General features: G+C 35.2%; 1 protein-coding gene across 1 annotated transcript; it reads right to left on the reverse strand.

Moving 5' to 3' along the window:
• Positions 1–8,678: 8,678 nt before the first annotated feature.
• On the reverse strand, positions 8,679–10,736 carry LOC117395242 (mRNA decay activator protein ZFP36-like). Its single transcript, XM_034911125.2, has 2 exons — positions 10,577–10,736; positions 8,679–9,959 (listed from the first exon to the last, which is right to left on the reverse strand). Exons 1-2 carry the CDS (start codon positions 10,607–10,609, stop codon positions 8,856–8,858), a joined length of 1,137 nt encoding a protein of 378 aa, XP_034767016.2. The 5' UTR covers positions 10,610–10,736; the 3' UTR covers positions 8,679–8,855.
• Positions 10,737–12,155: the final 1,419 nt, after the last annotated feature.

The following is a 12,155-nucleotide window of genomic DNA, read 5'->3' on the forward strand; positions in this document are numbered from 1 at the left end:
CCATGTGGCCAGGTGTTGATTGACTAATTATAATTTATCCCTGGCCACATGCCTTTTTAAAAAGGAGCTATAAAGCCAGTCCTTTGTTCTTCGTGACTGCTTGTATATCCAGGGTGAGTGAACCAAAACCGAGGACCACTGCGTGATTCGCCGGGACCCTTGGGATCTAGTAGAGGGATTCATTTAGGGATTCTAATCCCATAAAAGTTTATTTAGTTTGTGTTGGGGAGAAGGTTCCTGGAGTGGGACCTCCCTTTCAGTGGGAGCAGCATTGAACCACTTAAGGGCAAACTTTTGTTTTTAGCTGTTTTATCCACCCGCTGTGTCTCTCTCGTCTATCAGCAGATACCCACACAGACCTGACAGACTTTGACAGAAGATTGATTTTAGGTGCTTAAGGTGGCATCAATTATTGATTCAAGCATTGGAAATTGAATGCAATTTAGTCCCCCTCTATTGAGAACAGTGGTGTGGGTTTATTTTTTGGCCACAGTTGTAGCTGGTGTTTTATTGGAAATGTTTTTTTTTTTTAAGGCTATAATAACAAACTGCATATTTTTATTTAAAAAATTAAATAAGGGCATTGATCTTTAAGACCAGTGCTGGCTGTAGCTGATGTTTGTTAGGGAATGGTTGGGTCTCCGTCTTTCAGGTGAGACGTTGTTGTAAGTGACTATGCAGCTGATGCATAGTTCACACACCCTAGTCTCTGTAAGTTGCCTTGGATAAAGGCGTCTGCTAAATGAACAAATAATAATAACAATGACCTCATGTACTGTAAGGAGTGCATTTTTCCTCCATAAAAAGCAATGGAAAAAAACTGAAAACATTTTTGTCAGCTAATTTCATGCATGAAAGCGTTACTACCTTCAAAAAGAAGACCCTATTGCTATTGGCTAATATTGTCTTTGTACACAACTATCCCAATTGCATGCAATCATTAACTGCAAACCATCATCCCCAGATTCTCAGTTTGTTGTGGTTAACCTTTGTACATGTCAGCACATGGTTGTTTTTCCATGGAAATCTATGACACAATGAAATAATAATATATTGGACATATAAAGAGATTTATATTTAAGTACTGATGCATAAACTTCCCAGTGTTTCGGTATGTTTAACATAGGGAAAGTGTGTTTGAAAACAAACAGTGGAGGTACTTACAAGCTTTTAATTCCATAGTAACTACCCTAACTTATTTCTGTTTAAATCTAATAACGTGTTTATCTATGTGTGTATGTATTTCACCATAGATATATCTAACATTCTTTAATTCCCAAAATAACATTTAGGTATAATATACAGTCTCTGGTTATTAAACCTTAGGGTAACAATATAGTTTGTGCACCTACAGTATATTTTAGAATTAATAATATATATATAATATATAGTTCAAAAGATAGGCTTTTGTTTTGTTGCAGTGTTTTTTTTTAAATCTTTGTTTGTGGTTTGTTGTAAACAATGAAAGTGCTAAACTTCTTGTGCCTAGGTCTCGTATTTTAAGAGCGCAGACCAGCCTTGGCCGAGGGCTTTAACACATATCCTCCTCCTTTTTATCTTGTGTTTAAAATGCATCTGCATGTTAATGTCAAATCATGTAACCATGCAACCCGTGGTGACGGTACTGTATGAAGATAAAATATTAACTGTGTCCCCGGTATCTGTTGACCCTGCCACTTCGCAAAGCACTCTGCTGGTTTTACAGTCACGGCCTGAAATGTCAGAGAAGTCTTTAGCCTTTGTCTCTAGCCAATAAAGCAAGTGGCTACCTTGAAAAAGCCTTAACCATCAATTATTATCAACATATGTTTCCCTGGTTCGTTGCCTTTTTAAAACGTCACCCTCTTTTGAAGTCATATGATAGCATGAGACCTGTTTGAATACCACAAGACAAATAGGCTTTGAATTGACCACAGGGCCACAAGCCCCTACTTTTGAAACACGAAGTTCTAAAAATGGCCATACAACAGTTTGTAGGTGGGAAGCGGTTGTGTTCAATTAAAACACACTTCTCGTTTTCATGCTCAGTGGGTCTGTTGCTATGGCGATGCATCCTGTAAAAGGTGCACATTCATTACAGAAGAGGAACTAAAGGAACTAAGACTCCAGTACGTTTAATCTGCTGTTATCAAACAGGATGTTCAATAGCTCTTCGGCAAGAAAAAAAAAAAAATCCAAAAACGTAGGTAGCATGTGTATTTGAAAGCTGTGTCAATCTTTTGTGGTAGAGATAGCAGACTTTGATAGAGAGCTGGAAGTAGGTGCTTGGTTGGCAGGTGCTTCCATTTATGAAAACAATAAAAAAAAGTGAGGACTAGGATTGTAATTTTATAATGTGGGCTAAAAAATGATTCACTCCAATATGCCATTAGCACAGATTTTCAGAAAGGAGGAACACATCCAATAAAATTGGGAAATAAACAACTCAGTTAATTTAAGGGGCTTGATTTTCAAATCATAAAGGTAAAACACAGTGCCCCCCACCCCCCTTCATAACACTATAGTCAGCAGTAGTAGGTACGAGTGTCTATGTTTTGTAAAGCATTTTTTTTATATGTATCCTTAAAGGGGGTCAATTCTGCTGCTTACAGTTATGCAAGGACCGTGTATGCATACTGTATGCTGTATCATATATTTACATAGTTCCAGATAAAAGGCCTTTTGTTGTGTGGGCAGATATCAAATATTTGCATACAACTTTTCAGTTTTTCATCGCGTATTTCAAAAGAAATGTTTGTTGAGAAAGAAAGGTGCAATTGTAATATACTGTGGAAGATGGTCAGAGGGTTTGAGGACACAGTGTTTGGGATTATTTTAAAGAAGGTTTTTAGCTTGACTATTTTTAGCATTTCAAGGCATTATTTTTGACTATTCAGCAGGCATTTGCATTGCAAAGATGCCTTACCCAGCTCCTGTGTTTGTCTTATTTTTATACTGCTTGTGGAGACCTGTTGGCATGGATACTCTATTTAAACTCTAGATGTGTTATGCAAACCCAAGGAGCTAACACAGTACAGGCCAGTGTGTATTTCAGATATATATCATGCATGGCACGTAGACAGTGACCCCAAACATTTTCATGAACTTTTCAACAGCCATACCTTAATATCAGATTTTCAACTTCCAAAATGACCTTTTCAAGATTTCAGTTGAACCAAGTTAAATGTAGGGTGCCCTTCAGATATCTGTGATTTAATTATCTATTAATATATTTGTGTTGGGAGAACAATGTATAATTTAGATCTTTTATTTAACGTCATGTAGTTGAAGAAACTACAAAATGATATCGCAAAAGTCTACCGGAAGCCATAATAGTAGTACAGTATTTTATGTTAGATTTCAAAATGCCACATTTTTTTGTCAGTTTTTCATTAGGTATATGGAAATCTGCAAAGCGGTATGCAATTCAATATGCTAACATTATTCAGCAGGTTTCATTCAACTTTATGAAGCAAAATGTGTTAATTCTGTAGGGTGATGCAAAACTTTTGGCCATAGTTGTAGCTGGTGCTTTATTGGAAATGTTGTTTTTTTATGGATATAATAACAAACTGCATATTTTTATTAAAAAAATTAAATAAGGGCATTGATCTTTAAGACCAGTGCTGGCTGTAGCTGATGTTTTATTAGGGAATGGTTGGGTTACGTCCTGCAGCCTGCTTTGCTCAAAGCTATGTTTTGTAACAGGGTAGCCCTCGGTCTGTCAATACAGGAGACTGTGTTTGTGTTTGCTGTTCACAGAGATGACTGAGGGCTGGTCAAATGTAGACCATGTGAACTGTTTATTCCAAACCTCATACAGCTGGCTTTCTATATCCAGATTGGCACTGATCTTGGACTACATAAATCAGAACCACTTTCCATGAAGTGTCTCTAATTACATTTACTGTGTATGTAAGGCCTTGGTGAATATACGTGTTCTTCCATATAATTCCAATGTTATTTTGCATAGTTACAATGTGCTTAATGTGTAAATCTTTTTGCATGATATAACCCTAACTCTTTTCTGATACAAATCTGTACTTGCATATATCCTTGCATAATGATTTACACATTAAGTACATTGTAACTCTACATAATAACAATGTGATTATGTGTAAGTACACATCACGTTTATTACATAAGTAAAAATATTGATTTATAGTTTACAGTTTTCTATTCAATTGATCCTAACACTGGCCGATCTATATATCCACACTGTTTAAATATTGAAATATGACCATCCTGCCATTTTACCTTAAAGGCATTGAAAGACTCTCATACGTCGTTAGCGATTCTGTTTTTCACCAACTCCCCTTCTATTAATTTAAATGACGTCAGTATTTAGTTCTGACGCTGTTTAGATTCATTTAAAAAAGGAATCATGGAATTTCAAGAGCGTTAAAATATATGCTGATGTCTGAATACCTACCTAGGTAATATTCAAATATCTGCAGTACAGGATCAGGCTTGATAATGTGGGATTGTATCATTTTAATTCTCTCATTTTGATTTGCACTACTGGCGGATCTTCGTAAACAAGACTTGTTTTGCATATATACCTCCGTTTATGAGTAATACAGCTATTTCATTGAGTCATATTTTGAAATATTTTTTAAATATACTGTCAGCACAAATTTATTCCTTAAAGGAAAAATCTAAGCAAAAAAAAACAAAAAAAAATTTACAATTCTTAAATAAAAAACAAACTAAGACACTTTAATCAAATATGGGAGCTGTTTATTGCTAGTTTGGTGACATTACTGGGTTATTTCCTTCTGAAAAGAAGATTTTTGGATTTGGTTTTTTAATGCTAAATTAGAAGATACACACCCAGTGATACTGTTTATAGTGCCAATAAATTTCAAAACCATGATTGTATGAAACACCACCAGAAATGATTACAGAGTTTGCCACTGAACACTTATAAACTTACATAAAAATATAATTTTTAAGTACGTCAGCCTATAGAAAAGGCATTAGGTAGTCTTCTATAAAGTGATTCTTGTATAGACTTGAGGACTAGTTAGCTCCCTCGTAGGTAGATTGTTTTAACTAAGTAAGCCATCCTCAACGTCATTCTAGTCTGGTAAGCAAAATTTTAATTCTGGGAATCAATGGACAATGTCTGCTTTTTTTAACAGACAAAATCACTGTTGGCTTGTATAACTGATTACACTTGCCCATCCTCCGTATCCCATCATCCATTGCAGTTACATCACCTTGGCTACAGGCCATTCTGTGACTCTACCAAAGACAGGGCTCTTTGTTCAGCTGCTGTCAGTGTGTAAATGGTTAATTCCACCACAGGTCTACCACCCAAGTAAATGTCTACTGCAGCCCAAAAAGGCTTTGTCAGTTTGCTTACCCATTACCTAGCAGGGTGATTGCACAGTACATATTGAAGACGAAGACAAACAAACTAATGGGCAACACATTCACATGAATTCCTACAGAGTACACACAATGGCCCCTATTTCCAATACAACCCATATATTCTATTATGTTAAAAGAATACATACATATAAGGTGGATTTATTGTATTTGTGAACGCACCTGACTGCTCAAGTAGCATAGGAAAGATAACACTGCAGAGCGCTCTAGCAGTATAGGAAAGAGAACTCCACTCAACACTGCAGAGCGCTCTAGTAGTGTAGGAAAGAGAACTCCACTCAACACTGCAGAGTGCTCTAATAGTGTAGGAAAGAGAACTCCACTCAACACTGCAGAGCGCTCTAGTAGTAAAGGAAAGATAACTCCACTCAAAACCGTGAACCAGTGAACTGATCTAATATACTATTTGATGTATATTTTTTTATAATATGAGGCAATTATTTTTGCTGTTCATGGTCAAATCTATAAATATATATTTAAATACAATGAAATTCGCTGTTGGTTGTATTGCAATATGAATGGATTCTCTTAAATATAATATAAAATGGTAACAATGACATGGACCAATACACACTGGGAATCCAGTATCATTACCAGACCCTATCAGGACCACTATTTAATATGGGTTCCACTGTGTTGCTATTGCTGGTAATGGTGTGGTTTGCTATAGTAATGGTTCTGATAGGGTTTATGCAGGAGATATAGACTAGTATTAAAATTGTATATCCCTAATAGTTAACTTTGCAAACTTAGTTGTGCAATGAAGGTGTGGGTATCAAGCTGCCATACAAGGTTCAAGAACCACTGGACAACCCAGGTTGATAATATGTACAAAGTTTTAAAAAAATAAATCCATCATTTATTATATTCTTTTTTGCAAAATGCTAATGAATCGCAATTGTGAAATCCAGTTTACACACAAGATAAACTTCCTGACAAACTGTACACAAACTTGACCTTCCTAGTTTATATATATATATAATCTCATTTATGTGTATATCAAAAAATAATAATTTGTTAATTTAATTTGTTTTCATTTTTGTACACTGCAGTTATACCTACTATCAAATCATTCTAATCCCAGTATCTTACTCTGAATATTATATAATGGTACAGCAATGGGATTTTTATTGAGTATTCACAATATGAAACAGTTACCACTGTGCTAACATTGCTAGTTGATACAGAACCATTGATAATGAACATCATTTGATATATTCCCCTAAAGAACATCTTATTTCCTTTATTGTACAACAAACACAAATTAGCCCTCCCAACAAGACACACCAAAAGAGACTGCACATATTATAATTTATACATGGTTTTTATAGTCTTATCAGATAACATTCACAAGGCTTTTTAAGCAATTGCCTTTCAGTTCTGTACATATGGCAACGCAAACACAGGGACCTGAAGTAGGTAAAAAAAAAAAAATACAACTGATAAATCACAGGTATAGAACCCCACGTGTAATTTCAGACCAAAATGTGTTTACCGGAAGTTTATTGCTCATTTGTAACGTGAGACTCAAGTATTGTCACCTAATATTACCCTTGCATTTCGCATGCAAATGTGAGTCAAATGCAGAGTTACCATTGCTGTTTTTAATATAGCAGTAGTAAAATGTTAGGGGCTGACAGTTGTGGCTACATTGTTAGTTTACTCACAAACCAATTCACCAGCACCAGCAAAACTCTTTATTGCATTTTGAGAGCATCTTTTTAGAAAGGGCTTTCTACAAGATGGGTCAGTCACCTTTGGTGTCAAGCAGCCACGAGAGTTTGCTCATCAGAGTTGAAGATTGCCTTTCACCATGGAGTGCTTGCAAACTGTGCTCGTTCTGCTGAGTTTTGGATGACGTCATCCCTAAGATGCATGCTACCATTTATATTTAAACTCTAAAATTAAACACCCTTTTTAAACTTTAGCAAATTGGGAAGCAATCAGAAAAGCCATCATGAGTAGCCCTCTAATAGTGATAGTCGTACTAATTTCTACTGTACAAAATGTGTGTGTGTACAAATTGCAACTTTTTGGTAAACAATGTGCTATAAATACTGTAAGGATGAACACAAAGTTTTACAGTAAGAAAGACAGGGCAGTAATCATGCTTCTAGTACTAATGAAAGAAAATGGATTTCAAAACCAGGGTCGTATAGTTACAGATAACTATAAGAGACATCAATCACACCAACAACTTCACAGCTTTTTTTTTTTTAAGTTTTTATTTTTGAACAATTTAAAAATCTATTTCAGTAGACACACGCGCCCCGCTTTTAGCGAGACACCCCACAAAAATAGTTGTTTCAGATAAATATGTAAAAAAGGACACTGACTTTTTTTTGTCAATAAATATGCATAATAAATATAGTAGTATATAACAAGACTTTGGAAACAAATAAAAGAAAAAAAAAAGTTTGAGGAACTAAAAAAGCACTGTACTGTTCAAAATGATCTTTTTCCCTGACAAGATGTGATTCTGACCAGCTTTGCACTTCAGTCCACAAACACATGAACTGCTTTTGATTAATCTGTACTTATTTCTTAAACAATGCATTTAAAAAATACCAACACCATGCATCTAATAACATGAACCATTGTACATAATCTGTGAAAGAAGTCACAGTCGATGGGCAAATACAGTATCCCCTAAATTATTCTTACCAAACATAATGATACATTATTTTGAGACATTAACTGTCAGCTCACCTACTCAAAAGGACTTAAAGTAGACGGTATTCTCAAAAAAATATAAAGCTTTGATATAATGCTACACATCATGATGTATTCCCAGTTTGTACCTAAAGTGCAAAACACAACATAGTGGATATTTTTGTTTCAAGTTTGTCACATTAATGGTAAAAAAAAAAAAAAGTTAAAATACTGATATTTAGTAAGAATGCAAATTTCAAAACAGAACATTATGGAAACACATGCATCTATGGATAGACATTGACGGAAAACTGGGCATAACTGGGTTAGCAAATTGCTAGTATTTGAAAAAAAAAAAAAGAGGTATGTTTTTTTTTTTTTTGTCAGGGAAAAAATGTCCCATTCATGGCACATAAAAAAAAAAAAAAAATGTTAGCTTTCTTTCCTGGTTAGTACTAAACTTAAAAAGAAACATACAAGTATATATATATATATATATATATATATATATATATATATATATATATATATATATATATATGGCTCTCCATTTAAAAGTACTTTTTTTTCTTGGAATTGTAAATAAGGCCTAATATCCAATTTTAAATGGAAGACAAGATTGCGAGAAAAGGTATGCTACATAGAATATACTGTATATTTATAAAAAATAAAGCTTTTTTATTATAAGATTGTGTACCAAAAAAAACATTTAAATGAGCAGTAATTATTAATATATAAATATTGTATATAAAGTGTTTATGTATCATCATCATCAATCATTCTGCTTTTAATTTAAGTCTTTTTTGTTTTCTTTTTGCTGATGTGTTTGTTCAGTCGGAAACTGACAAACGAGTAAAAACTACAAGGCGTTTGTTCCCCGTGCTATCAAAGGTAGGGGATTCGGAGCCGCTGAGGCTGTCTGAGCTGTAACTGTCCCGGTCAGAGAGCGAATCTTCTGAGGCGCAACGCTGGAGGTTTGGGTGTGGAATGAATACATTTTGGTCGTCTTTCGGACTCATTTTGTCGAGGGTGGTCTGGAATTTTTTCCCGACGGCACACAGGCTGCGGGAGCTGTTGCTAGTCTCCAGAATACGCGGAGCGCGGTTGATTTCGCCCAGGCTCTGATGGCTTTTGCCAAACTGGAACGCGTTCTTGGTCGGCTGTAACGCAGCGTCGCCGGTCCGAGTAAAGACTGGAGAATGCAGATCCGCAGGAGGCGGGGACACTGACGGGGCACGTGAGAAGCCCAGGGGGTCTTGGAGAGAGGGAGGAGGGGAGCTTCTTGAACCCAGAAAACCTGCAAAACTGACACTCTGGCGGAACATGCGCGGTTGCTGCTGAGGCTGCGGGGTTTGGTTTAGTTGCACGTCGTTTGAAGAAGAAGAAAGCCTTTCCTGGTGGATAAAGTGACAGCGTGGTCCGTAAGGGCAGTAGCCGAAGTTGTAGAAAGTACGGCACATCTCTGTTTTGTATTTGGGGTGACGGTTTAGGCTTCGCAGCTCGCTTGCTCCATGGGCAAATTGACATTTGCTCAAATACTTGCAGATGCCGCTCTCTTCATAGCTGCGACAGAGCTCCGTCTTGTAGCGGTTGGACGGGAGGGGTGTCTGGGCACTCAGAGGTGGGAATCCAGGGGGTGGAGGGACAGCTAGAGTCTTGGCCCCTCCAAATCCCGAAATGCTATTCTCTGTCAGGCTCACGGATCGGTCAGTCCTGAACTGAGTAAGTCTCTTTTTGGGTTCCGGCTGGCTCCAAGGGCTGCTGTCGAACGGCCAGCAGGGGGCGTCATCGAGCTGTTCAGCACTATTGACTTTGTCGTAGCTGGAGAGTTGGTAAGATGAAGTCAAGGTGTTACTACTGATTTGGGCTCCGATAGGTTTCACCGGTTGCTGCTCCCGGCTGTATGATTCGTTCAAAGTCATGTTTAGAATGTTCTGTTGAGAAAAAAAATAAAATAAATATATATTTTTATATATAGCGTTGTTCGACCATTAAAAAAAAAAACTTACAAAATTTATGTTATGATTAAAGTCCGATTAAATTGATATTGTGAGATTCATATAAACTGCTGAGTCAACAATATTTAATAATGTATAGCCTATATATTACCTTTATCATATATACTATATTAAATCTTTTATTTATTTATTTATATATATATTATATATATAATTTTAAGTATCATTTTGTTGCATATAGCATTACTAAAACCGACCAGGTTAAAGATATGATATTCCTATTACTAGTAACTGAACTCAAAGATAGCTAAATAGTTCAAGATCACATGAAAGTCGTCGCATATTCATTCACACCACCCACTGCAGTTAATGTTTCGTGTCTGCTACGGAGTTTAAATATATATTTAAATATAGGCTGTACGGTCGTGCAAGACAGTTACCTACTAAAATGCTCCGGCTATCTTATAAAAAATAAATAATGTGTATTCAAAATAACAACGATAATAAAATCCTCTTACACACTTTTAGATTAAATAGTGACAGTGTAGTAACTTGTCTATAAATACTGCATACAGTAAGCAAAGTAGACTTACCATCAAAAATTGTTCATCGAATCTTTCAGACATTTTCTTCTTTTTATTTTGTAAGCACCCCCCAAAAAAAAACCAATCCAAGGCGGTTTGTAACTTCTAGTTAAAAGTTTCGCCTGCAGTTCAGTCTCAGTGTTATTTGCCTGTAACCAGCACAAGCCTACAGGACAAGCCGTCGGCTGGTATTTATGCAGTACAGGGCGTGTAGAAAATGCTGTCTCCGCCCTCACTGAGACGAAACGGGTGTCGCCCACTAAATATCACGTGTTACCAAATTGTCGTTTTTTAATGTTTGTTTTCTATTAGTCACGTTCGGGGGGGGGGTGTAAATTGTTTGTTTTTACTGGTATACCATCATATAAACTCCGTTATATAACAACCATTATGTTTGATTTATTTTTAATAATTATCTTTCTAAACTTTTATTTGTATTATTATAATACTCAATAATTTGATTAAAACTTAATACATAACTTTTTTTTTTTTTAAAAAACCGCAGTTGAAATGTATCGTATTTGTCTTTTATTGTGTGTTTTTAAATGTGTATAATGTTTAATAACAATATCGTGATCAAGCACTTACAGTAAATTATTGCAATTTCTCTACATACCGTGCGTTTAAGTTAGTTTGTGGTTGGTATACATACATGCTTATGTAGTATTATTATATTTGGCTTTTACAGTAATACGATGACCGCATTATAAAATATTGCTCTGTTTTAGTTTCGTGTGGTTAGATTGCCCGGATCTTGTCGCCGGGTTAACCTATTCATTCATTCATGGGGGAAACCGTGTCTTCTGTTTGAGTAGTTGTTTACCAGAACCCGCCTTTGTCATTTCCCTGCAGCATTGGAAAGCTTTTGGGTTTTGCTTGACTTCTTGTGGTAATGCAAGTCTTACCGATAGAGGGCTCCAGTGTTCACACCAGAAACAACCGGCGTTTTATCATAGTGAAATTATCATCAATAAAACTTTTTTTTCCCTTCTTTTATAATCATGAAACCGATCATTCTTTAAAATAAGAAATTAAATAATACGCACACTTTCTAAAATGAGTTGCGTTTATAATTCTAGATCATAATATATATGTTTATGAAGTTTGATATCTCCCATTTTTAAAACCGTTAATATATACATATTCAAATATAATAAAAATTGCTTACATATGCACATTATGTTTTATTAAAGTCCATGTAATTCTATATGATCATTTAAAAAAAAGTATACTACTTATTCATATAGGTTAATAGGTTTACTTTAATAATAATAATAATAATAATAATAATAATAATAATAATAATAATAATAATAATAATAATAATACAATGTATGTGCATGGAATAGGAGGAGCAGAGACATCACTATCACATACCCTACAGGAAGCTTATTCATCAGTTATGGCATTCACGTATAACTTGCTTAATGGTGCTATATATATATATATATATATATATATATATATATATATATATATATATATATATATATATATATATATATATATATATTCTTTACACATCCATAACATATTTAGTCCATCATTCATATTTAGGTAAATATTGACCACATCACCCATTTTTTTC

The sequence above is a fragment of the Acipenser ruthenus genome, chromosome 30 (assembly GCF_902713425.1).
Source record: "Acipenser ruthenus chromosome 30, fAciRut3.2 maternal haplotype, whole genome shotgun sequence".
Lineage (NCBI taxonomy): Eukaryota > Metazoa > Chordata > Actinopteri > Acipenseriformes > Acipenseridae > Acipenser > Acipenser ruthenus.